General features: G+C 55.6%; 10 protein-coding genes across 10 annotated transcripts; 5 read left to right on the top strand and 5 right to left on the bottom strand.

Annotated features, from left to right (window-relative positions):
* Positions 1 to 16: 16 nt before the first annotated feature.
* BU26DRAFT_11545 (tryptophan synthase beta subunit-like PLP-dependent enzyme) lies at positions 17 to 2,016 on the bottom strand. Its single transcript, XM_033819442.1, has 3 exons — positions 1,871 to 2,016; positions 1,217 to 1,807; positions 17 to 1,163 (listed from the first exon to the last, which is right to left on the bottom strand). Exons 1-3 carry the CDS (start codon positions 1,925 to 1,927, stop codon positions 168 to 170), a joined length of 1,644 nt encoding a protein of 547 aa, XP_033690908.1. The 5' UTR covers positions 1,928 to 2,016; the 3' UTR covers positions 17 to 167.
* Positions 2,017 to 2,836: 820 nt separating this feature from the next.
* BU26DRAFT_512849 (uncharacterized protein) lies at positions 2,837 to 4,739 on the bottom strand. The gene is made up of 3 exons (XM_033827485.1): positions 4,527 to 4,739; positions 3,754 to 4,433; positions 2,837 to 3,703 (listed from the first exon to the last, which is right to left on the bottom strand). Exons 2-3 carry the CDS (start codon positions 4,237 to 4,239, stop codon positions 2,966 to 2,968), a joined length of 1,224 nt encoding a protein of 407 aa, XP_033690907.1. The 5' UTR covers positions 4,240 to 4,433; positions 4,527 to 4,739; the 3' UTR covers positions 2,837 to 2,965.
* Positions 4,740 to 4,756: 17 nt separating this feature from the next.
* BU26DRAFT_11427 (uncharacterized protein) lies at positions 4,757 to 5,601 on the top strand. The gene is made up of 3 exons (XM_033819437.1): positions 4,757 to 4,872; positions 4,938 to 5,049; positions 5,115 to 5,601. Exons 2-3 carry the CDS (start codon positions 4,974 to 4,976, stop codon positions 5,516 to 5,518), a joined length of 480 nt encoding a protein of 159 aa, XP_033690906.1. The 5' UTR covers positions 4,757 to 4,872; positions 4,938 to 4,973; the 3' UTR covers positions 5,519 to 5,601.
* BU26DRAFT_11441 (uncharacterized protein) lies at positions 5,602 to 8,737 on the top strand. Its single transcript, XM_033819438.1, has 6 exons — positions 5,602 to 6,246; positions 6,580 to 6,836; positions 6,902 to 6,986; positions 7,039 to 7,602; positions 7,662 to 8,174; positions 8,251 to 8,737. Exons 1-6 carry the CDS (start codon positions 5,684 to 5,686, stop codon positions 8,483 to 8,485), a joined length of 2,217 nt encoding a protein of 738 aa, XP_033690905.1. The 5' UTR covers positions 5,602 to 5,683; the 3' UTR covers positions 8,486 to 8,737.
* Positions 8,676 to 10,145, bottom strand: BU26DRAFT_512847 (DNA-binding protein). The gene has a single exon (XM_033827484.1). The coding sequence runs from the start codon at positions 9,811 to 9,813 to the stop codon at positions 8,989 to 8,991; it is 825 nt and encodes a 274-aa protein (XP_033690904.1). The 5' UTR covers positions 9,814 to 10,145; the 3' UTR covers positions 8,676 to 8,988.
* On the top strand, positions 10,116 to 14,263 carry BU26DRAFT_444349 (ARM repeat-containing protein). The gene is made up of 4 exons (XM_033824562.1): positions 10,116 to 11,334; positions 11,388 to 13,189; positions 13,276 to 13,397; positions 13,486 to 14,263. The coding sequence occupies exons 1-4, from the start codon at positions 10,525 to 10,527 to the stop codon at positions 13,860 to 13,862; spliced, it is 3,111 nt and encodes a 1,036-aa protein (XP_033690903.1). The 5' UTR covers positions 10,116 to 10,524; the 3' UTR covers positions 13,863 to 14,263.
* Positions 14,264 to 14,604: 341 nt separating this feature from the next.
* On the top strand, positions 14,605 to 17,208 carry BU26DRAFT_512844 (Zip-domain-containing protein). Its single transcript, XM_033827483.1, has 5 exons — positions 14,605 to 15,116; positions 15,179 to 15,406; positions 15,463 to 16,350; positions 16,461 to 16,563; positions 16,637 to 17,208. Exons 1-5 carry the CDS (start codon positions 14,864 to 14,866, stop codon positions 16,893 to 16,895), a joined length of 1,731 nt encoding a protein of 576 aa, XP_033690902.1. The 5' UTR covers positions 14,605 to 14,863; the 3' UTR covers positions 16,896 to 17,208.
* Positions 17,209 to 17,410: 202 nt separating this feature from the next.
* On the bottom strand, positions 17,411 to 19,216 carry BU26DRAFT_557392 (uncharacterized protein; the record flags this gene model as incomplete). Its single annotated transcript, XM_033832452.1, has 2 exons — positions 17,411 to 18,984; positions 19,048 to 19,216. 2 exons carry the CDS (start codon positions 19,214 to 19,216, stop codon positions 17,411 to 17,413), a joined length of 1,743 nt encoding a protein of 580 aa, XP_033690901.1.
* A 491-nt stretch (positions 19,217 to 19,707) lies between these two features.
* On the bottom strand, positions 19,708 to 21,493 carry BU26DRAFT_415465 (uncharacterized protein; the record flags this gene model as incomplete). The annotated part of the gene is made up of 2 exons (XM_033823116.1): positions 19,708 to 21,156; positions 21,419 to 21,493. The coding sequence occupies 2 exons, from the start codon at positions 21,491 to 21,493 to the stop codon at positions 19,708 to 19,710; spliced, it is 1,524 nt and encodes a 507-aa protein (XP_033690900.1).
* A 1,008-nt stretch (positions 21,494 to 22,501) lies between these two features.
* BU26DRAFT_557390 (RTA1 like protein) lies at positions 22,502 to 23,389 on the top strand (the record flags this gene model as incomplete). Its single annotated transcript, XM_033832451.1, has 1 exon — positions 22,502 to 23,389. One exon carries the CDS (start codon positions 22,502 to 22,504, stop codon positions 23,387 to 23,389), a length of 888 nt encoding a protein of 295 aa, XP_033690899.1.
* Positions 23,390 to 23,572: the final 183 nt, after the last annotated feature.

Genomic DNA, 23,572 nt, shown 5'->3' with positions numbered 1-23,572 from the left:
GGAGACGAAAAAGGTCACGTACAAATATTGAGACTGAAATATCGAACGACTTTGAAGAAGACGACCGTGTTTTGGCAACAAAATGGAATCTATACAAACGTAACGCTTTTGACCTCTACCAGTCTACCGATGAGACGCCTAAACCTGCTCTGCCCCTGCACAAGCGTTTATTTGCTCGCCCTTTCAGCAGCCTGTAGCTCTGCCTCCACCTCGGCGATAACTACCTTTCTCACACCCTGCCAGCCATCTGTCTTCTTGACCAGACTCACTCTCCGCGGCTTGTCCTCGAGACCCTTGAACTCAGCGGGTAGCACCTTCTCTTCAAAATAAGCCTTCTCATCTGGCAACGCCCGTTCGACGGCATTGCTGAACTTTGCCGGATGTGCAGTTGCCAGAGAGATGTGATGTGTTGAAGGCGGCTTAGACACTTCCGCGGAGCGGAGCGCCGCTGAGATGCCAATAGCGGAGTGCGGATCAAGAACGTAGCTCTGTGATGAAGGGGAGGAGAAAATGCTCTTGATGGTATCGACGGTCTCGTCGTCGCTAACACGATATGAGGTGAAGTCCTGCTGCGCTGCTTCAAGTATTTTCGGGTCAACGCTGAAGCCACCCTCCGACTTGAGATCGTTCAGCCATGACCGCACATGATCTCCAGCCTGGGCGCGGCGCTGGGAGATAGCATCCGAAGACGTGCTATAGACCTCATAAGCAAGATACCAGAGCAGCCGCTCGAAATTTGACGAGACGAGGATGTCCATCGCTGGGCTCAGCGTCTCCTTCACCCCGCTCTCGTGTGCCTTGACTCCGTCCTCAGGTATGCCACCTTCCGCCTCTTTGCCGTGGACAGGCTTCTTCTCGTACTTGCCTGATTGCCAGAATCGGTGAAGGATATCGTTCTCGTTCGTAGCAATGACAAGCTTCTCGGCCGGCAGCCCCATGCGCTTCGCGAAGTAGCCAGCGAGGATATCGCCGAAGTTACCTGTCGGCACGACAAATCGGACTGTGGAGGCGGGAAGGAAGGACGGTTGTCGGATGAGGTTGAAGTATGAATAGAAATAGTAGGTGATTTGCGCGAGGATACGAGCCCAGTTGATGGAGTTTACGGCAGCGAGGCGGTGTGTCTTGTTGATCTCAGGGTCGGCGAACAGAGCTTTCACGAAGTCCTAGAATGCAATCAGCTGCTTGTCGGTCCTTGATCCACCAAGTGGAGGCGTACCTGGCAGTCATCGAATGTGCCATCAACAGCCAGGTTGTGCACGTTTGCGTCCATGACCGTAGTCATCTGTGCTTCCTGGATGGCGCTAACCTTTCCATGAGGGTGCATGATGAAGACCGAGACGTCCTTCTTCCCACGCAAGCCATAGATGGCTGCAGAACCCGTGTCCCCGCTCGTCGCGCCGATGACGGTCAGATGTTCCCTGGCGCGCCCGATCTTGCCCTGATTCCTCCGCACGAGGAAGTACTCGAAGAGATTCCCAAGGAATTGCAGAGCCACATCCTTGAACGCAAATGTCGGGCCATGGAAAAGCTCCAACAGGTGTATGTTCTTATCCTTGTCGAGGGTCACGGTCGGGGTGACGTCCTTCGTTCGAAACGTGGCGTAGCTGCGGCGGATGATGTCCTTCAAATCGGCGGACGGTATCTCGGCGGACGAAATGTATAGAGAGAATATCTCATATGCGAGGTCTTCGAAGGAGAGATTCCGCCATCTCGAGGCCCAATCACTGGGGAGTGTGGGGATGTCTTCTGGGATGAACAGACCGCCATCGGAGGCTAGGCCCTTGAGCACGACTTCTTCGAAAGAGAACTATAGCACATCAGCAAAATGCAAGAGGGAAGATAAGGGCATTCCTGGGTCGGGAGTGCTCACATCATACGAGCCGCCTCGAGTGCTGAGATAGCGTTGGGACGCGGTATGCGATGCCATTGGGAGCGATTGAGGAGACGAAAGCTTCGAATCAATGAGTAATTCAATGTTGTTCAATGTCAATAAGTGGTGCAAAGTAGTGGTTTGTATACCCGGCGGATGGATGAGAAGGCCCGCGATCGCAGCGCCTCGCAAAAATTGATTGCCCTACCAGTCACGCCCTAGCGCCCTACAGAAAATGAAGCTGCGACCGGAAAGCCAGATGAAGGAAGTAGAGAGGGCGAATGCGCCAACGGTGTGCTCGACGACGCCCAATGCACGACGGCTCCTAAAGTCCCTTGAAGGCCTCCAGACCCCGCTATACACATTTCACACCGGTGTAGCCAGAGCCCCGCGGCTAAAATTCCTGCCCCGCCAACAGTTCCTGCATTTGCAACGGCCTGGCGAAATCGCACCCGGCCTCGGCGCCGACAAACCCTGGAACGAGCCGCAAAATTTGCGCGTTAGTCAGCCGCAAGCGAGCGGCCCGTGCGCGCACACCCAGCTATATAACGCAGTCCGCCCCCCGACCCTCTTCTCTTCCTTAAGTTCGACGATACTTCTAGGAAGTAAGTGCTATGTTTTGCCCCAACCAACCCGAATCCTGTGCTAACGATGGAAATAGTCATTTCTATAGTAGTCGTCCTCTTCTGAGTCTCCTACAGGAGCCACAGAATCCTCACCCTGGTGGATGAGTATCAGCCTCGATGTCTCGGAGTGAGGCCTTATTGCGTTTGCTTCGGCGAGCGTGGCGATGATCTTCAGCCAACTGGGCTCGTGCTTCGGCCGGTCTGGACGGCAGGACGTTGAGTGCAATCTGACAGGCTTTTTTTCATTGATTCGTCTGGCTCTGCTGGATGGTTGAGGAAGAAAATTTTCGGCTCCGCGTTTCGAGACCGAAGAGTGACGACCGTGCAAATTCTGCGCGGATTCGTCTCAGGCGCGCTTGGATTGAGCCGCAACCAGGGCATAGTGGCAGTATTCAGGACGAATCGCTTCGTCGCTCAGGATTTCTCTACCAATCTACAGGACTCTACAAGGAGAGAGCGTTGGGCTGATTCAGCACCATCCGTACTTCTCGTTCCCTATCCAGTCAACAGACTCTGCCACCGGACCGTCGTGCGGAGGGTACCACTTCAGACTCGCGATGCTCTCCATATCCCTCTCAACCACCTTCGCACTCGAATCCAGCTTCCGGGCAGCAGCTAGGGTCGCCGATGACACGTTCCAGGCCTCAACCTCCTCCATTCTCCATTCCTCCGCCTCTCGCTGCGCCATGAGGAGGAGTGCGGTGATAGCAGCAACGTGACTGTGATCGGTCGGGTTTCCATCAGCGTGGCTGGTCCCGGACCCCTCCCAGCTAGAGTGCCCTTGGTCCTCGATGACGATCCTCAGGATGTGCAGCGTGTTCCCTTTGGCTTCCTGTGGGTTCTGATTATACCACATTCGCGTCCAGTAGCTCCACACGCGCTTTCCTTCCTCGGTACCGACTATTGCACCCTTGACCTTGGGCGTCTTCCCGTGCAGTTCTTTACCAACGAAATCTTCACGGGCGTGGTGCCATTGGATCGTCTCGATGTCGGGGATCAGGGCGACTGCTGTGTTGCTGCCTTTGGGGCGCGACACGAGACTCTTCCGCACGAGCGCCTCGTCGATCTTGCAGAGTTCTGCTAGGTCTTCTGCGAAAAGTGGCCGGGCTTTCGGCAGGCTGCTTGTATCAACCGCCTTTGACACGCCAGCCGGGATCGATACGTGCGAAGAGTTGAACGGCTCCCAGCCAAAATCTGCGTAGAATTTCTTTTGCTATCAGCACCATGATCACCATGAGTATGAGCGGGTCGACGCACCTTCCCAATATCAGAGTACAACACCGAGAACAAGCACTCCTTCTGCTCGTTCGTCTGCCACGTCCTCAACACCTCGCCCAGCTCCCGCATCATCCTCTGCGCATACTTCCTCCCCCTCAAATGCGGCGCGCAAAACACGCTCCCAATCCCATGACAAACCGTCTCTTTGACCTCACCATGCTGCCACACCAGCGCCTTCTTGTGATACGTCTCGCAGCTCGCGAGCGGCAGCCGTGCTGACGACGTCGGGTCCAGTGGGTTACTTTTCGCGGTCTTGTCAATTAGGATCCAGTACGTGATGCCGCCGTCGCGAGTGAGTGCTTGCGTGGAGAGCTTTTTTTCGCGGCGCAGGTAGGCTTCGCTGGTGAGGGCGCCGCGCCATTCGGCGCTGTTGTGCTTGAATTGGATGAGCTTTTCTTCTTCGGTCGGGTGGACGAGGGCGAGGTTTGGGGCGCTCCCGTGGGGAAGGTCTACGAGGGAGCCCATGGTTGCAGTAGTATTCGTTCGGAAAGATAGGTGGAAGGTTGAATCGCTTTCGTGTCTGCCAAGTTGTGGATTTTCGAGCCGATAATGCTCTGAGATGGAAGGTGCTAGGTTAGGGACTTCCGAATAGTTCTATTAGAAACGGCGATTGAGAAACAGCTTCCTGAGAGCCCTCGGAACTCTAATCGATTGTTGAGCTGGCAGCAATATCAGCTTAAATCGTTCTGACCCTGTTCGTGAATGCTAATCGTAGGGCGTAGGGCGTGAAGGGATCGAGATACCAGACCGACCTTATTCGAAGTAGACGCGCCCCTTCACACACGAGCTCAATGCCAGCTCTGCAACTCCGACCTCCACTTATGTACGGCTTTGAAGCCTTACAACGGACAGCGCGTATGTAATATCTCCTGCAACTTCCGATGCGGGCCGTAGCAAAGCGAGACTATGTCACTGCTTAGGCAGGTCATGCGCGGAACAGCTATTACATAAAGGCAGGAATGTGGATGCCGTGTTAGCCTTCCAAGAGGCCGATAGCTTCAATTTCTTCGAAGCACGGCGTCACATGCACAGTTCAGCAAGATGTCATTGTTGAAGTCGGCCGTGGACCGTGCGAGTCGCGGTTGTTCGCGCTCCCTTGTAAGGCGGAAAACCTCCGAAGCGCCTCAGGAATAGTAATGCAGACCACAGCTGCGATATTCTAGCCTATCTAGTGCCCTTAAAGATCTGCGACTTGCTCTATGCCTGCTACGAAATGTGGTCCGGAAAGGACGCTACAATGCATGGGCGTCTGCTGCACCTGGCTGTTCGGAGATGGTTCGTGCTCCGGCGGAGCTTGCGGAGCTTCATGATTGATGGTTCGGTGACACTGACACCTAAAGGTGGACTGATACGCCGCATTGACTTCTGCTGTCTTTGCATGCGGCGGGGTCGAATTATTCAGGCCTGGAGTCACTTCTGTGGCACAGTGTTTGTCTCTCCTAGCGCCTGCCCTTGCGACTCGCTATCGCGCTTTCCTTCCTTGGCTTGGACGACTGCTCGTCTCCAACGCGAGACACTTGCTACTTTCACCCCCCGAATCGCGGCTGGTACTGGGCATTTGTACGCCCCCTTGCGCTCTTCCATACCAACTCTTTCAATTTTGGCGCGCTGCTGGAGGCCGCACGCACGCTGCGTTGACCGGCGAGGCTGTTTTGTGAACCGCAGTAGCGCTACTTCTCGGATTGAGCTGGCGCTCCTTCTACCACCTCTTTCTCTCTCACACTCACTCGCAGTCGCTCGTTAGCTTTTCGTCGTAGAGATAGAACATGCCGCTCTCCGCCATTTCACCCTATGCGAAGGGCTCTTAAGCTGCCGCAACCCCGCCCCTCTTTGTACAGCAACTGCAGAGCCAGCCTCGTCGACAACATCTGGGAACGCCTCCCCAACGAAACTGCGACGCAAAGACGAAATGGACCGGGGTGCACTGCGATACCATGGCGAGGTGATCGACCTTTTATCCGATGATGACGACGCCGACTTCATGGAATACCATGACGCCTTCGACGCCATCCCAGGAGCCGATGATTTTGCGCACAATTTCCTCGATCTCGACGACTCAGATGATCTAGATGATCCCAACGTGATCGACCTCACCGCTTTTGCCGATATACCAGATATCGATGTCCCAGCAGGCCCAAATCTCGGAGGCGGACCGTCACGTGCTGCTCAGGATGTGGACCTTATGGATAGCGAACTGATCACCGAAGCGGCGTGCCTACAGATGGTTTTGGATGTTCTACCCGATATTTCGGTAGACCATGTCCTCAACCTGATTAAAGAGAAGACGCAGGACCACACGCGAACTCCGACCGAGTGCCAGCAAATCATTTCCCAACTCCTTGATGGCGGCGCCTATCCGAAAGAGCAAGATGAGATGAATAGCCGCAAGAGGAAGCGGGACGACCATGATGATCTGAGCGAGTTTGAGAATGGACAGCAGGAGACGGACTTACCTGACTATCAACCGAATGCGTAAGTCCCCCTTCAATTCCTGTTACCTGCGAGGTGAAGACATCATGTTATTTCCCGTGAGTTGCCGCATAACCTGAAACCTCTTAGGAGGCGATGGTCGGCAGTTGAATTGGGTGTTTGTTCCTCTTCTGTTCCATGATACGAGCCAGCAGGAACCAACAAAGTGCCAGCACATGGGTTGAGTTCACAGAGATGTTGAAGCGCTCGCCGATTTAAAGTGCCTTCTCGCATCAACTGTTCCACGCGCTGCATCTCTAACACTTTTAAACCTCTTCCAACCTTTGTTTATTCCCACTACGGCAAACGACTGTTACTAACAATTCGATATTCTAGGCTGGAACTGCTCAAAGACGAATTTCTGGACGTGCCAGTACGGCACCTCGAAAACGTTCTGCGGGAGCACAAAACCCTGTTCAAAGCTTACGGTATCGTCGAGGAACAGTTGCGCGACTATCGTAACGTCGCCAACAGCTTTACTAAAATTCGCAAAGCACGTCCAAAGCGCGGAACTCTATTCGTGATGGTGGAAAGGGGAAGCTCGCTTGTAAAGGAGCTACGCGCGGCGAAGAAAAAGAGCGAGAATGATGATGGTAAGTGCGCCTGGAAGACCTTCGACCGCCAGTCCACAATTGTGGGAGATACTGATCCAATACAGCCAAGCGCCGCAAAGCGGAAGATGCTGCGCGCGCTGAAGAAGATAATCTACGACAAGCACAGCTGAGGGGCGAAATGGGCGAATGGTAAGCTATCTGACACGCTGCTCTTCGTGAAAAAGCTAACTGTAACATACAGCCTCTGCTGCTTCGATGACGTCCCGATTAACCGCATGACGAGCTGCGATGGCGACACGGTACACTTTTTCTGCATCCCATGCGCGAAGAAGTACGTCGAGGGGGAAATGGGCATGGGCCGATGCCGACCAGTCTGTTTTGCGGATGCAGATTGCGGTGGCATCTTTACTCGCAAACAGCTTCAGGAGTTCCTAGGTGACAAATCCTTCGACCGACTGGAGCATATGCAACAACAGCAGGACTTGGCCGCCGCAGGGCTCGAATTCTTATCGGAGTGCCCATTTTGCGACTACAAGGCCGAATGCCCGCCCATCGATGAAGACAAGGAATTCCGTTGCTTAAACCCCAAATGCCGAAAGACGAGCTGCCGACTGTGTCAGAAGGAGACGCATATCCCCCTCAACTGCGAAGAAGCGAAGAAAGACGAGCAGATCACTGTCAGGCACATCGTGGAGGAAGCAATGTCAGCCGCTCTAATCCGCCAATGCAATCGCTGCAAACACCCGTTCGTGAAGGAAGAAGGATGTAACAAAATGACGTGCACACACTGTCGGAACGTCCAATGGTATGCTGCTGCCCGTTTCTCTTCTGATATTAAGAAGCTAGCTAACTCATTGCCCGCAGCTATGTTTGCTCGCAAGACGTCAGGGATTACCAGCACTTCAACGACGGCCGGGGTCGTGGTTGCCCGCTCCACGACAATGTCGAAGCTCGTCACAAAGAGGAGGTGAACAATGCCGCCACAGAAGCTATGGCCAAGGTCCGGGCCGAGAACCCAGAGATATCAGAAGCCGACCTTATGGTGCAGGTTTCTGACCGCGTCAAACAGGCAGAGCAAGCCCGATTAGGCCGAGCAGAAGTCGTCAACGCGGCATTCCCACATCACATGGCGGGCGGCGTCCTCATGCCGGGTCGCATGGCACGAGCTCCACCACCTCCGCCGAATCTAGCACTAGCAGCTCAGTATGTACCTGCTCAGCCCTTTCACGTCGTTCCGCTCGCAAACCTCCCATACCCTTATCAGCTTCTTTATCGGCAGCCGGATGTTCATTTTCATGCGCACTTGCATCCGCATCATTACCATCCCCATCCCCCGCTTGACTTCTTTGGTGCAGTACCCATGGGATACGAGCCGCAGTATGTTAACCTCTTCATCAGTATTGGAGGAGAATGCGGGAATGTGGATCAACAGTAAGCTAACTATCCTCATTAGACCACTTGTCGGAAACCGGTTCCAGGCCGTCTTCGACTGGCTTGGAGGTCGCGGGCAGAACGCTCCACAACAACCCGGACTCCAACCGGTCCCTCCGCCCGCCAACCTGCTTGACATGGGAGCTCATCTTCCCATGCGACCCGTGGCAGCTCCGGCGGCCAACGCCGATCCGCCAGCACCTGTGCCGGCGCCGAATGCCCAGCGACGAGGGGCATACCAACACCAGCCTGACTAGAAGGGCCGTAGGCTCTGGCGGCTGAATTCTCTCTTTTCGGCGACACTGCCTTTCATATCTGCACTTAGGAGTCTCGGACCTTGATCAGAATGCGTTTCAGCTTAGCATAGCATGGCATTGCGGGAGGATGGGCGTCTTTCGGAGTATATGGTTGGCACTTGCATGGAAAGGCATTCTTGATACCCGGTGAGAGAGGGTCGAAATAGTTCAATTGATGTAGTGAAAAGTATGACTCAATACGCATTCCAAGACTCCTCTTAATAGCGTACAGTGAGGAACCGCTCGACTAAGCGATGTCCATGTCTAATGAGCTTCGAGCCTCTCCACTTCAAGCCGCTCCGCTCGCACGTCGCGGACACATGCTCCCTATCTTCGGTGATGCGTCGAAGGTCCGAGGTGCGTCTCCTGTCTGAAATATTTCAGCAGTAACCGGACTGGGTGGTGCTGCTTAGACACTCAGGAGCGTGGTGGTGTTTCCGTGCTTGTATCATTGCCCATGATCATCAACCCGCATCCTCATCCCCCGAGCTCGCAAAGCTACTCTTCGTACTATCCTGCATCTCAAACTTCGCCTTCCCTTCCTCAATCCACGTCTCGAACCTGAACACACCTGCCTCCACTGTCCGTATAGGCGTTACTATTGCGCCGCCCAGATCCTCGCCTCCCCTCTTCTCTCCATCCTCGTCATCAGCACGCCCTCCTTTCCTCCCTGTCTTCTGCAGACTCGGTTGTACAGGTATCCAGGGCTGCGGGTGGCCGAGCGGCGGATCAACGTCCGCCTCGTCCTTCAGCTCCATGGTGATGTTGAAGGAGCAATGGCGCGGCAGCGGTGTGAGCCGTGAGCAGCGCGTCGTCAGAGTAACAAGCGCAGCGCGGAACTGCTCTGAGAGGTTAACTTCCACATCCGCATCTAACGCCTTCTGCTTCCCCTTCCCTTTCCCCTCCACCTCTTCCGGCACCTCCTCCTCCTCCCACTCAATCTCCGCATTCCGCTCCCCCTTCAGCACAACGGGGAACGCGCTCACATCCAACATATACCGCTCCATGATCTTTGCGCTCCCCCCTGCCGAGTCGGGGCTGTAGTTGTATACCACGATACCGATGCGGGCGACGGTTCCCGCGAGCAGCTCTTCGCGCACGGCGCTGATGGCGTCGCGGATCCATTCGCAGACGAGCGGGTGCCGCGATTGGTAGACGGGCGTGTTGTGGAAGCGCGAGCGCTGGAAGGAGATCGCTGGGTAGAGCGTGCGCAGGTAGAGTAGCGTGTGCGTGTAGGCGGTGAGGAAGTGGGTGAATGCGGAGAGGGTCGAGTGGTAGGTTGGCGGCATTGTGGACGCGTGCGTGGATTGGATTCGAGGTTGGGCGGTCGTCTTCAGAGGGCTATTAGCTCGTGGAATCAGTACCCGCGCGTAATTTTCTCGCGACCGGCGGAACGAGGCGCTCCTGTTGTTTTCCTTCTCAGACTGTGTATATGCCGAGGCTGCATGCCACGCGCGGTGGGACGCCGCTGCCTGATCCCGCGGGGTCAGCGTGGGAGACGAGATTGCCGATAGCTGTGCACGCGCTCGCGGACTGCTGCCTGATTCTGCATTGTCGGGCAGACTCGACGCGCTTGTTGATCAATTCGCTGGCCAGGGGACTGAGGGTTGAAGTTCTCCAGGCTCGGGAAAACGGGCGTCACGGCCAACACGAGCAACGACGCGACCAAAATTTATTCGATTGGCTCTCGCCCAGCCTCGCCCGCACCCAAACATTGATCCGTCACGACTTGCTCTCACCTTTCCCTCCCCTTCAGCAAACGGCTTCACTGCCAGCTGTCGGCCCGCTGCCTCTCCTCTTCTCCCGTATAGAAGCATCTCCGAGGCCCTCGACCCCACCCTCAGGCCGCAACTCGGTGGTGCCCCTCACCTCCGCACCCGACTTTCCTCTCACCCACAGTTCACCGCACACGCGTCGCCCGCTGCAACGGCTACCCTAAAGGCCACCAGGCTACGCCCCCCCTCCTCAATCCCGCTAGCCTCCACTATCCGCCCCGAACCATGGAGGACCAACTAGTGCAGCTGCTATCAGCTACCCAAACCGCCCAAGAGGGCCCCCGAAAACAAGCCGAGCAGCAACTGCAAAGCCTCTACGGACACCAAGACTTCCCCATCGCCCTCGTCGAGGTCGCCCGCCACGAGAGCGTGCCGCTCAATATTCGACAGGCTGCTCTGCTATCCCTCAAGCAGCTAGTTTTGGCGGGATGGAGTGAAAGCTTGGATGAGTGGAAGGGTCAAGTGCTAATATCGGACGAGAACAAGGCCAAGATACGCCCTACCCTGTTGGAGCTCGCAACAACCGAGCAGCTCGACCGCAAGCTCAAGGCCGCCGCCGGCTTGGTCGTGAGCAAGATTGCCGCCGCCGATTTCCCAGATCAATGGCCGGACTTGCTCGACTACCTACTGAACCTCATCCCGAACGCCTCCGAAGGCCAATTACACGGCGCGTTGAAGGTGCTTGGCGAGCTCGTCGAGGACTGCTTCAACGAAAAGCAGTTCTTTGCCGTTGCGAAGCAGCTCATCAAGGTGGTGCACGATGTCGCCGTCAATCAGGCGAGGAAGCCGACGCTGAGAGCATTGGCTTGCAGCGTGTTCCGCGGCTGCTTCGATACCCTGGAAATGGTCATGGAAGACCATAAGGCCGCCATCAAGGGCTTTGCGGACGAGGTGCTGCAAGAGTGGAATCCCTTCTTCATCGACGTGATGAAGACAATCTTGCCCAATCCGCCGTCGGAACAGGAGGAGAATGAAGACACGCCGAATGCAGAGACATACCGAGGTCTCGTGGCCTTGAAGCTGCAGGTTGTCAAGGTAGGTCGTAATGTCCGCCCATAACCTCACCTCGCGGGTTGATAAATATCTAGGCCCTGATGCGCATACGATCCGTCTTTCCCGCCGTACTCTCACCACAGAGTCCCGTCTTATTCACAGCCACGTGGGACGAGCTCTCCACACTACAGCCGGCATACCACCAGATGTACATAGTAGAAGAGCGACAGAGCAGGCTTGAAGACGCTGATGGACTGCCGTATACCCTAGACTTCCTCGTCCTCGAAGAGCTTGACTTCATGCAGGCATGTCTTCGAGCGCCGCCAGTACGTGACGAGCTCGAACAGCAGCTGCGAAATCAGAGTCAGGATGGAGATGCCAGTACAACATGGGTCTTTCAAGTCATGAAGCTGGCGGTCGCCTACGCGCAGATCACCACAGAAGAGGAGGGCCTATGGGATATCGATGTCAATATTTTCCTTTCGGAGGAGACCAGCGTCACAGCAAACTACACCCCCCGGACAGCCTGCGGAGATCTAGTCATCAAGCTTGGCGAGCGGCTCACGCGACCAACAGTGGAGGGACTGTTAGCCTACACCCGCTCGCTCTACTCGATGGCCGAACCCCAGAGCTGGAAAGCCAAGGAGGCTGCTCTGTACATCCTGAACCAGCTCCTCAGCGACTTCCAGGATGTGGACAAGAAGATCAGCGCAGACGTTGCTAGTGGCTTCATCGACTTCATTCGCTACGCGATGCAGCAACCGGACGCTTTCCTGAGGGCACGCGGCTATCTGGTTGCTGGCAGCCTTACAAAAACATCCGAGGACGCCCTGCAACAATTCGCGCCGTCCTTCCTTGAGGCCTGTCTTCAAGCAATACCCAGTGATCAGTCGGACGTGGTGCAAGTATCGTGCATCCGCGCGCTGCAATACTACCTTCAGGCTCTTCCACCCGCAGTCACTCAGCCTCTGCAACAATCCATTATCACAGCCATCTCCAACTATCTTCAAGCGCAGGATATGCAAGAGCTAGCTGAGAGTGATGACCTCATGACCACACTCGTCGAGACTCTTCGCGATGCTATCCTTCTCGACACACGGATATGCATCACCGGTAATGGATTGGATCTACTCTTCACGGTTGCTAGTCACGGTGCGAACAACTTCCAGCTAACCATGTTGGTCAACGAGACGTTCGAAGAAGCTACAGAAAGTATTTCTCGCATGGGAGGTGATGCGTATGTTCAGCTCTGCGCGAAGGTGCTTCCCTCACTCACCGGAGCGTTCGACGTGGGCAATCTCACTGAGGAGAACAACCTAACTAACCTCGCCGCTGACCTGCTCTCTGTCCTTGCCGAACGCGGGACAGAACCACTTCCCGCTGGCTTCGTACAGACTACTATGCCGAAACTCACCCGGCTGCTGCTTGGCTCTAGTGATGAGGAGCTCCTCAAGTCTGCAACCACAGCACTGAAGAATATCATCTCGCACGACCACCAGCAGCTTTTCGAGTGGCGAGATGAGTCTGGAAAGGCCGGCCTCGAAGTCGTGCTTCTCATCATTTCCCGTCTTCTCTCAGCGGATGTCACCGACCACGCTGCCGGTGAGGTTGGTGCTCTTGCGGCCGAGTTCGTGGAGAAAGCCGGTCACGAGAGACTAGGTCCCTATCTCGAAGAGCTCCTGCGGACTGTGGCCGCGAGACTAGGCAAGGCGAAACAGGCGCAATTCATACAGAGTTTGACTTCGGTCTTCGCAAGACTGAGTCTTAACCATGCCTCGGAAGTTGTAGAGTTCCTGGCTAGACAGAACATTGACGGCGAGAACGGGCTGCAGATTGTGCTGGCGAAGTGGTTGGAGAACTCGATCAACTTTGCGGGTTACGACGAGATCAGGCAGAAGTAAGTCATCGTTCCCTTCGGAAAAACACCCGCCAGGATGCTACCTCACTCTTTTGTTCTCCTTTATGTCAGGCTGACTCTTGCAGTGTCATCGCTCTTTCGAAGCTCTATGACCTCAAAGATCCCCGCCTAGCCGAGGTTCACGTCAACGGCGACCTCATTCCAAACACGGACGGCCGCATCATGACGCGGAGCCGAGCCAGAGAGAGTAAGCTATTTCACTTTTCTTGCCCTACCGAAGCTTTGTTTGGGCTGCGGCATTCACTAGTACAACAATCTGACCAATGCGCCCACAGAACCCGACGAGTATACAATCATCCCGGCCACGCTCAAGATCCTCAAAGTGCTCATAGTAGAGCTGCAGTCCGCATCTGGAGCTGCGCGGGATTTGGACGCTGCCGCTGCGGCAGAGCTGGCCGAGGAAGGCTCTAACGATGACGATTGGGAAGACGAGGTGAATCCATTTCTGGATCTCGGTAGCGGGTTCACCAAGGAGCAGCTTATGGCCTACGCCGCGGACGACGGGCCCGGTATGGGCAGGCAGAAGGATGACGAGACGCAAGCCTTCCTCGTCGACTTCTTCGGGCGAGCCGCGGCGACGAAAGAATTTCCAGCCGAATTTCAGGCGCTGACGGATGAGGAGAGGCAAAGGCTCCAGGAGAGCGCGAGCTAAGTACGGGCACGGATTCCCATGCCCGCCCTGTGGGGACGGGCTGGCGAGGAGATGCGAGTGCAAGTGGGCGGATGGAAGGAGACAAACAATGTGCTTGGCCTTGATCGCCTTGGTTTGACAAGGTCTTGTTGGCTGGCCATGGCGAATAGCCACGTTGCACAAAAGGGAAAAGGTGCGGCATGTGTAAGCGCAGGGAAGGGCGTTAGATATCAACACGCGTAAACGAGTGGGGTTGGATGGTCTCTCAGGCGCAAAGGTTATACCGGTTTCTGGGTAGACGAATGGGAGGGCAGCTCATGATTCGAGTAGTGGGTGGATATGAATGGCTAGCGGTACCCCCTGAATCTCTTCCTTATAGTAAATGCTTAACGGGGCATATAGGCTACGCAAGTCTTGCTCACTCTTCATGCTCCAATAGCAGCCCATGGACCGATACATCATCACGACCTGGCTTTGAAAATTGAAGCCTTACGCAATGCTATACTTAAGCTCGCCAACGAAGGCCTTGCTAACTACGCGTTAGTTTAATTAGGGGCCTGGATATTCCATTCGTCTCTCTCTTTCTCTCCAGAGCCGTCCTCTCTCAGAACCCACGCAGTATGCCGGAACAAACCGCAACAGGAACTGGAGTTCATTCTCGGCCCGCCAAGTCGGGCTTCTTACTTGGACGTCTTGGTCACCGCTTGGCACTCCCCTCTCAAAGAGAGAATTCACTACCCCGTCCAATAATAGCCCCGCCGCCCTGCTTAGTACCTGACGTAAACCCAAGCCTATCCGAAGTCGCGGCGCCGCATGCCTCTTTTGAAATTCCATGCATCGGGTCCGTCGTTACCCGAACGTTCGGAAGCTCTTCTAAGCGGTGAGGAACTATCGGAATTTTCCGCCACTTCTCATACTAAACGCCTGCTTTTGCTCCTTTTTCCCTTTCTCTTTTGACTGAACAAACAAACAGCGCACTTAGTTGTTACGACCAAGGTAGCCGCGCAAACTCGTTGGCCAAGATGAACTGCCCCTCCAGAATCGACGAGGCCCTGCTGCTGCATCCGGACTGGAACCAGAACCCGCCTTTCCTAGCGGCGGATCTCACGACACGCGAAGATCTAAACGGCAGGGCGAATGAGCGGGAGCGGGATGACGGTGGTGATTGTATACCTCCCGGCTGTGGTGGCGGGGAGCTCGATGCTGTTCGCGACACGAGCGCCAGACCGCCTCAGCTGCGTGAGCAAGAGGCGGGCGTGGGGCGCTTGTCCTTTGGTGAGCCGCATATGGAGAGTTCAGCTTCATGGTTTGGTTTTGAGACTAATATGTGTGTATAGGACTTGCTACCCCGCGCATGAAGACGGCTGGTGGTGGTGCTGGCCATCTCTGTCTTCCGCTCTCCCACGCCCGCTCTGGTCCTGTTCTGCCACAGAATTGGAGCCAGGTTGCGGTGGCGTGGGTTCTTTCTCTTGCGATTTCTTCGGCATTGTGCTTTCTGCTTGGGAGCAGGTGGAATTCAAAGCTGGTCCAGAAGGGTGTGTGGCATTCGCAAGCCGAGCAGGGAGGTAATGTTACTACTCCCATCCCACATAACTTTTGCTAACACAACCACGCATATCAGCCCCAGTGAACTCTTCACTTCAAACCTCCACACGCCGACATCACAACAAACGAGCAGGCTCAACCTGCCCCACCGGCGACAGCGTCGACGAATCCCTCTACAACACGCCCCTCCACGTCGGCGCCCTCTTCATCATCCTCACCGTCTCCACCCTCGCCTGCTCGTTCCCCCTGCTCGCCACCCGCTTCCCCGGCCTGCAGCTCTCGCAGCGCTTCTTCTTCGCCGTCCGCCACTTCGGCACCGGCGTCCTCATCGCCACTGCCTTCGTCCACCTCCTGCCCACCGCTTTCATTCTGCTCGGCGATCCCTGCTTGGCGAGCTTCTGGACGGTTGACTATCCCGCTATGCCGGGCGCTATTGCGCTGACGGGCATTTTTTTGGTTGTTGTTGTCGAGATGGTGTTTCATCCCTGCAGACGCGTTGGCGTTGTGGGCGGGGAGAGGAGCGAGGAACGTGCTGGTGGAGTAGCAGGCTCTGAGCTTGCCAACAGCGGCGGCGAGACTGAAACTAAGACTGAGCCTGAGGCCCCTCCGGTCCCTGTGAGAGACATGAGTCCGCTCGGCGGCCGGGCAACCAGCATCGGGCGGAGCCTGTCCCGGATTGAGCGTCAAGGAACCGGTGACGACGAACCGGACCTCATCCTCCGTGCAGACGAGCAACCCACCAAGCACCCCCGGCAGCTCGACGCAGAAGCGCAAAGCACAAACTCCAACTCCAACTCCAGCGTCGCACCCGACCTCACGCCCGAGCAGAAGCTGCGCAAGGACATGCTGCAGTGCGTACTCCTCGAAGTCGGGATCCTCTTCCACAGCGTCTTCATCGGCATGGCGCTCAGCGTGTCCATCGGGACCGAGTTCATCATCCTGCTCATTGCCATTGCCTTCCATCGTACGTAATCCGTCTCCGTCTCCACAACCCTTTTATCTTTCGCGCGAGGTAGTCCCCGCAGCAGCAGCAGAACCCAGACTAACCAACCCGCCGCCCCCGCGGTGTACCAGAAACCTTCGAAGGCCTAGCCCTCGGCTCCCGCATCTCCGCCATCATCTGGCCCTCCAAAAACGCTCTCCAGCCATGGTTCATGGCCCTCGCCTACGGATGCACGTACGTCCCCCCCCTCTCTCTCCTTCTTTCCCTTTCCCTTCCCCATCCCATCCACCCACACTAACCCTCACAGCACCCCCCTCGGCCAAGCTCTCGGCCTCGCCATCCACACGCTCTACACGCCCGACTCCGAAATCGGGCTCCTGCTCGTCGGCACCATGAACGCGCTATCCGCAGGCCTACTCACCTTCGCGTCGCTCGTCGAGCTGCTGTCCGAGGACCTGCTGAGCGACGAGAGCTGGAGCGTCTTGCGCGGGCGCAAGAGGGTGTGTGCGTGCGCGCTTGTTTTTGCCGGCGCGGCGGCGATGAGTCTTGTGGGAGCTTGGGCGTGAGCGTGAATGGGAGAGCTGCGTTGCGTGTGTGTGAGTACGTGCGTGTGGTTCGTGGAGAGATGCTGCGGCGGCGGTATGAAGCGGCATCCCTTTGGGGGATAGATGCGAGGCGCTGAGCTGGCGGAAGGGGTACTCCAACTCCGACTCTGCGGAGTCAAGACCCTATACAGTTTCTTTCTATTCGTTACTCGTCTCCCCGCCCTTGTTCCTCTGGAATCGGACTCACTTTTCCTTGTCTCTTTGAATCGCTGTCTGCATCTACCCCCTAATCACCAATTTTTCCTAAGTTTCATAACCAATAGCCATCTAAAAGGCCAAAGAAAAAAAGAAGAGAAACGCAAGAATAGAAAAGAGAAACTGTTAGTATTAATGAGGGCGACCTCTTTATTTTCTCTAGCTCTTGTTCTGATCGTACGTGATGTCTGTCCATGTCCCATATACCACCAGCAGGCTCAACGCCGTTAAACGCTTATCGTCCCGGTCACGTCAGCAGACCTCCTCAGGCCTTCAGTCCCTCAGATCTCGCTCGCATCCACATAATCGAGCCTACCAGCTCTAGTCTGTCCACCATCATCACCAGCATCGTCCTCATCACCGCTGCTATCCGCATAATCCTCGTCATGATGGGTGTACTCATTCCTCCTCCCGGCTCTTAACCCATTCTTGATCTCCCACCACTCGCGGTCTTTCTTGCACCAGTGGCCCTGGTCAACGTCGCCCCAATAGGGCCAGGGCACTGCAAATCCAGGAGCCATGAGCAACCTCTCCGGTAATCGACCTCCCTGGCGCCAGACACGCATCTCCGTCCCCATTCGATCCAGCTCCTCAACCATCACCCGCAAGAATTTGCGCGTACTCTTCTCTAGCTCACTGGTACCGTCTTCGTCGTCACCCCAGAATTCCATGTTGATGTGCATGTTAAAGTGCTCGAGCGCGAAGGTGGAAAAGAGGCCGGAGACGAAGGGAAGTGCCGAGGAGCGTCCAGTAGAGAATTTGGCGTATCGATCACAGAGCCTGTCGAGGAGAGCGTGATGAACATCAGTAAGATGCAGCATCTTCAGGCTGTCGGGAAGGAAAGCGTGGGGATTCACCAGATGATCAGGGTAATGGTCATGACCATGCGACTGCGATGTTATCAACTCGTAGTCGACGGCTAGGTGCTTGAGTTTGGAGAGCGCCTTGAAGCTGCCAAAGGGCTTCAGCAAACCCCATTCGCGGTCTAATTCGTTGTAAGTCCATTCTAGGCGTTCGAGATCTGGGAGGTGTGCCGTTATTGCGTCGCTAAGGTGGCGAAAATCGTACTCGTTCCACGGTCCGTGTTCCCAATTCCAACCAACGCCGCTGACGATGAGTTGTTTAAGGGCACTAAAGTCAGGTTCAGATAGCGTGATTGCAAACCAAGGGAGATCGAGGTTGACTTGGTCGATCTCCAAAGTATGTAGCTTCGCGCCTGAGGCGTGCGGCGCGTACGGGAAGTAGAGAGGGAGCGTGTTAACCCTGTCGTATGCGCATTGCTTCAGTTGGAGTTTCTCGAGAGTTGGCAGTACGGGAGCTTGGAGAGGGCTTCCATAGTAGTCGCTCCCTTGAATGCTGAAGGTCTTCAGCTTCCAGAATGGATATGGAGTGTCGGCGTTTTCTCCATCTACCACTTCATCCTTGTCTCCGACACCAGCTCCATCTTCTCCTTCATCTCCACCATCTGCAATATCTAAATCATCTGCATTATCTTCATCTTCCACATTGTCTCCACCTTCGACATCATCATGATCATCTTCTTGTTCTGCAGCACCTTCATCTTCATCGCACGGGCCCCCCAAGACTTCGAGTGTTAGCGGCAGCACATCACACGAGGACATCGTGAGGTTCAGGTGCTCCAGGTTGGTTGCCATGCAAAGGATACAAGCCAGCACGCCGTCAAAGTACGGGCGTTTCTGGAACATGCTACCGAACCAGTGCAACGCGAACTTCGTCTCCATGTCTGCGGCGAGTAAGTCGATAGTATCTTGGATGTCCGGGATCTTGCGCCAAAACTCGCAGTAGAAGTCCTCGCCGCTGGGGTCATCGGACCCCGAACGTCCCTTTTCGCGGACTAAGGTAAAGCTTTATATATGAACCGCCAGCTCTTTTCGCTCGAGAATCGTTAGAAAGAGACGCTTAATTTTGTGGTCGTGATGGGTGGAGAAAGTAAGATCTTTGTAGAGGAACGGCTCCGTGAGATTCCGATAGTAGCGCGAGGTGCGGGATAAGCTGTCTAGCTCGGGCTTAGAGAGCCGACGGATGATGTTCTCATCCACCTCGGTAGGAAGTACTTCTAGAGACATAGTTGCGGTTCCTGCGTCGAGAGGTGAGTGGATTGAAGAAGGCGCCGTAGCTGAGTTGCGGACGTACCTGGCGGTGTTGCGAATGGTGCGATTACGTTTGAGAGTCAGGTGCTGCGACGAAGGCCTTTAAGAGGCGCACAGTGTCGCGTGCTAGAGCCATGGGCAACTCCTTTCACCGCGAGGCGGGCTCCAGCGGTGACAAAGGTTTCCGTTTCTGGTCTCGTGGTTCCGGCGACGAGCTGCAACGCTGAAGATGTGAATCGTTCGGCAAGGGACTGTGCATCACCCGATTCTAAAAATCTTCGGCTTGTCCTTCATTCACTACAGCACCCGATCATATTCAAGCCCTTATCTCGCGACGCCGAGGGGTTGCCTCCGACTTCTTTGGCATGTCGTAGAGAGTAGGCGTGCGGAACCACACCTTCGGAACGACGGTATCCATTTCGCTTCCGTGATACATTCCTCGACAACTCTTACGAGTAGCAAATTGCTCACATAATCTCCAATGACATATGCACAGGTCTCCGTACGAGACTGTCATCCCTTGCTCCAAACAAGCTCTCCAAGTCGATACCCAGGACGCTAATAGGCCACTCAATCAGGTGCCAATTCTCGCGTCCCAAGGCCATTGCGACGGTAGCAGCCATATCGGCACCGAGACCCTCGAGCCACCACACGTTGCGCACCCTGCCTGGCAATACGGCATAGTGCGCTATTAGGACCAGTGCATCGCGGTTCTTCTGCTCGACGAGTTGGAGAAACTCTCGCGATATGAGTGTCGCCCATAGAAACATGGCACCGCGGTCCTTCAGATACCCGACTGTTGTATCGTCGACAGAGTAGCTGATGGAAGTCGTGGGTGGGAATTCGTTCTCTGGCAGCGTTAGCTGGGAGACGAGGGCGAAGCTTTCGCGAAGGTATAACAGAGCGTCCGACAGATGTCGGAAGTGGGGCTCGTATGCACGGTCGGGATGAATCCACAGATTCTCGATTTCACTGAGTCTGCCGTCTTCCTCCATTGCTCGAAGCGTGGCCGGTAGACGATCCTTGGGGCTGGGCCACCATTTGCGCTGCGCGACAGGAGCCATCTCCCCGCGCATTACATAGTGCCAGCCAGGCGCGAGGACGGCCCAGGGCCCTCGAAGACCCCAGAATGTTCGCAAGATGCAATGTAGCATTCTATCGACTACGTCTGAAGGAGGTATGACAGTGTCGGCGGGAACACTGGCACGGATCTCGTCGATGTCCATGGTAGACGTTCGAAAGCAGTACACGGCTGTTAGCGTCGCACTCGCAAAGAGCGCCGCCGCATTATCGGCGTTCACATTTGCGATCTCGGGTCGAAACCGGGATAGAGCTCGGTTCATCAGCGCCGCCGCTATGGCAGTGGACGCCCCCTTCTCTGGAGTACCCTCCTGCAGCCGACCAAGGTGTAGGGAGGCGACGGCGAGAACATGATGAACGAGGAATTGGTGGCGCGATGCAAGTTCAGGGACGCTGGACTGCCATGCTGTCTTAGCCGGGTCGTCGTTGGCTAGCGTCAGACTGGTTGCGTATTCATAGTGGTATAACAGGTACCGCAGGCGAGGCGTAAGCGTTTCCCTCGTGTCTTTCCACAGGTCGATGCACCGTATAGAGGCGGGAATGCTGGATACCGGAAGTACTTCGAGTTCTACCGCGGCTTCTCTTTTCGGGGTTGGATCATGAGTATGTCGAAAAACCTGGATCTGGTAGGGTGTCTTCGGTGCTATCGAGGGGTGAGTCGAAGAGGGAGGTGATGGGGTGACTGGAGAATGGGGAGACGATGTTGTTGTTGCCGTTGGGCTGGAGGCGGAAGGCGTGGATGTGAGCGACAGTCGTGAGGAAGGAACGAGTGCGAGGAAAGTGCACTCTTGCGCTCGCTTCTCGCAGTTGGCACAGATGGGATGTTTGCCATCACACTGCACTCGAAGTCAGCTTGTCCTCTCGCCTAAGGAGACCCGTCTTCTCAGCCGCATGCACGCGTGGGATGAGCAGGCTACTGCAAGGGACCCCTCGGGGACATGAAACCCTGGGCAAAACCGCTTATACCACTATGCTTATGGTATTGAATTAGGATACGCCGGTACTTCTCCTTAGCCACTCCTGCCTAGCTCTCGGGCGCGTGCAGCTTTCCGAGTACCTGGATTCCACCCTGCCCATCAAAGAGAAGGGATAGCTTACCTTGATACGTCTTTTCTTACACTGACCACAGCCCAATCTCGACTTACTATGCGCCTTTCTCGTCGCCGTCGGCATCGCACCACTTACCGCATTCGAGGGAGCCGCTGCGTAGAGTAGTCGAATGCGGTCAAAGGAGCGAGACGAGCCGCAGGCGTGGGGCACAGCTCAGCTCAACGGCAGCAGCAGAAGGAAGGAGAGCAACGACCGACGAGAAAATCCATCGAATGACAAAATCCTCAGTACGCTGCCAACACCCTTAAAGACCGTTACTCATTTTCGACCGCACACTCGTCCATTGAGGCGGTGCTCGACTGACGTTGAAAGAACGCCAGGATAGCCCCGCGCTACGGCCGCAATAGGAAAATGTCGTAAACAGCGCCGTCTGACTGGCCCGTTAGGCGAGATGCACCAGCCTTAGTCCAGTTGAGGGATAGTGCAGCTGGGCTCTCGCGGCATGCCCCAAAACGGTCGAACGTCTCCATTAGGCGCTTAAAAGCCTCCGACCACACCCGTCGCTTCGAGACTTCTTGGATCGTGGGAGCGTGGGACCAGGAGTCCGGGACACTGCGCGCCACAACTCGCGGGATGGCCCAAATCGGTCGACTTTTACTGGGAATTCGAGATGCCCAGGGCTGAGAGCGCCTGACGAGGGACGCATAGAAAGAGCATAGGGGGCTTGGAGCGACGCTTTGGGTTTAATGTACGAGGTGCGGAGGGGAACAGCTGGAGAAGGGCCAATCAGGAGCTTGGGCGATGGATATATCTTCGCTAAGAGTATGCTGTCTTGCGTAGGCAAGCAAGGCTTTGCTGCGGTAGAGCGAGATGAAGGACGGTGCCTCCGAGGCATAAAGAGGAGGACTTATAGTCCAGTACAACACCCCAAACATCCAGCATCGTCCGGCTGGCGGCGTCCAACTACCCTTCCATCTCTCCTCTTAATATCAGAGTACTCTTCTATCTATCCATCGTTCTTTCAACCTCTCCTTGCGTTTCAAACTCTAACCAACAACAAACCTCTCCTCTCCTCAAAACTCGACGAACACCTCCAACGCCAACCCGCATCTACGTCCCATCACCATCGCCATGTCCGCCCAACCCAAGAAATTCGTCCAATACCACTACGACCCCTCCCTCCCCGCCGCCGCCCTCTTCGTCACTCTCTTCGCCCTCACAACCCTCGCCCACATCTACCAATCGCTCTTCCACCGCCGCCGCCGCGCCTACTTCCTGATCCCCTTCCTAATCGGCGGCCTCTTCGAAGTAATCGGCTACATCGGACGGATCCAATCTTCCAACGACCCACAAGTCCGCAGCCCCTTCATCATGCAAACCCTCACCATCCTGCTGGCCCCCGCGCTCTTCGCCGCGAGCATATACATGGTGCTGGGGCGGCTGATCCTGCTGACGAGCAGCGAGAAGTACGCGCTCGTGCGGCGCACGTGGCTGACGAAGATCTTCGTCGGGGGCGATGTGCTGAGTTTCATAGCGCAGGGGGTCGGCGGCGGGATGATAACGAGCAACAAGAAGGACAAAGACGTTGTCGACACTGGGCGCAAGATCATCCTGCTGGGGCTGTGGATCCAGATCGTGTTCTTCGGCTTCTTCGTGCTCGTCGCCGTGCTGTTTCAGTTCCGGGGGCGCGCACACTTTCGCAAGATACCGGCAGAGGTGTCATGGACGAAGCATCTTTATGTGCTTTACGTTACTTCGATTCTTATTCTTATTCGGTCTATCTTTCGGGTTGTTGAGTATACGCAGGGGATTGATGGGTATTTGTATAGTCATGAGGTGTTTCTGTATATCTTCGACGCCACGCTCATGTTTATCGCGATGTTGGTTATGAATGTGGTGCATCCGGCGGATATTGCGAGGTTACTGAAGGAGAAGGAGGCTTGGGGTGGTGGTGGAGAGATGCAGAGGCTGGATGATGAGGCGAGGGAGCAGAACACGGCGTATGTGGGGCGAGCATGAAGAGTATGAGAAGTGGGAGAGGATCGAAGATACACGACGAGTTTGTTTCGGTATTGAGCTGTGTCGTCGAGTAATGCCTTGCCACAGAGCGGTTATAGTCGTAGCCTACTCGTAAGGAGCCCGAGAATGTAGGATATCATCGGAGGTAGAGAGTGCGAAGACATACGCTTCTTTCAACAGAAA

The sequence above is a fragment of the Trematosphaeria pertusa genome (assembly GCF_010094035.1).
Source record: "Trematosphaeria pertusa strain CBS 122368 unplaced genomic scaffold BU26scaffold_1, whole genome shotgun sequence".
NCBI lineage: Eukaryota > Fungi > Ascomycota > Dothideomycetes > Pleosporales > Trematosphaeriaceae > Trematosphaeria > Trematosphaeria pertusa.
Note: the sequence above shows the minus strand (reverse complement) of the source record. Positions and strands in the feature narration are given on the sequence as shown.

Bases quoted from the DNA above. Each gene is read 5' to 3' on its own strand.
- BU26DRAFT_11545 (XM_033819442.1), bottom strand. From the start codon at position 1,927: ATGGCATCGCATACCGCGTCCCAACGCTATCTCAGCACTCGAGGCGGC. The intron at 1,808-1,870 runs GTGAGCACTCCC...GATGTGCTATAG, and splicing joins CTCGAGGCGGCTCGTATGAT to TTCTCTTTCGAAGAAGTCGT. The intron at 1,164-1,216 runs GTACGCCTCCAC...ATTGCATTCTAG, and splicing joins GCACATTCGATGACTGCCAG to GACTTCGTGAAAGCTCTGTT.
- BU26DRAFT_512849 (XM_033827485.1), bottom strand. From the start codon at position 4,239: ATGGGCTCCCTCGTAGACCTTCCCCACGGGAGCGCCCCAAACCTCGCC. The intron at 3,704-3,753 runs GTGCGTCGACCC...TGATAGCAAAAG, and splicing joins TGTACTCTGATATTGGGAAG to AAATTCTACGCAGATTTTGG.
- BU26DRAFT_11427 (XM_033819437.1), top strand. From the start codon at position 4,974: ATGCCTGCTACGAAATGTGGTCCGGAAAGGACGCTACAATGCATGGGC. The intron at 5,050-5,114 runs GTTCGTGCTCCG...TGACACCTAAAG, and splicing joins CACCTGGCTGTTCGGAGATG to GTGGACTGATACGCCGCATT.
- BU26DRAFT_11441 (XM_033819438.1), top strand. From the start codon at position 5,684: ATGGACCGGGGTGCACTGCGATACCATGGCGAGGTGATCGACCTTTTA. The intron at 6,987-7,038 runs GTAAGCTATCTG...TGTAACATACAG, and splicing joins AGGGGCGAAATGGGCGAATG to CCTCTGCTGCTTCGATGACG. The intron at 8,175-8,250 runs GTATGTTAACCT...TATCCTCATTAG, and splicing joins CCCATGGGATACGAGCCGCA to ACCACTTGTCGGAAACCGGT.
- BU26DRAFT_512847 (XM_033827484.1), bottom strand. From the start codon at position 9,813: ATGCCGCCAACCTACCACTCGACCCTCTCCGCATTCACCCACTTCCTC.
- BU26DRAFT_444349 (XM_033824562.1), top strand. From the start codon at position 10,525: ATGGAGGACCAACTAGTGCAGCTGCTATCAGCTACCCAAACCGCCCAA. The intron at 11,335-11,387 runs GTAGGTCGTAAT...ATAAATATCTAG, and splicing joins TGAAGCTGCAGGTTGTCAAG to GCCCTGATGCGCATACGATC. The intron at 13,398-13,485 runs GTAAGCTATTTC...ATGCGCCCACAG, and splicing joins GCGGAGCCGAGCCAGAGAGA to AACCCGACGAGTATACAATC.
- BU26DRAFT_512844 (XM_033827483.1), top strand. From the start codon at position 14,864: ATGAACTGCCCCTCCAGAATCGACGAGGCCCTGCTGCTGCATCCGGAC. The intron at 16,351-16,460 runs GTACGTAATCCG...GCGGTGTACCAG, and splicing joins CATTGCCATTGCCTTCCATC to AAACCTTCGAAGGCCTAGCC. The intron at 16,564-16,636 runs GTACGTCCCCCC...TAACCCTCACAG, and splicing joins GCCCTCGCCTACGGATGCAC to CACCCCCCTCGGCCAAGCTC.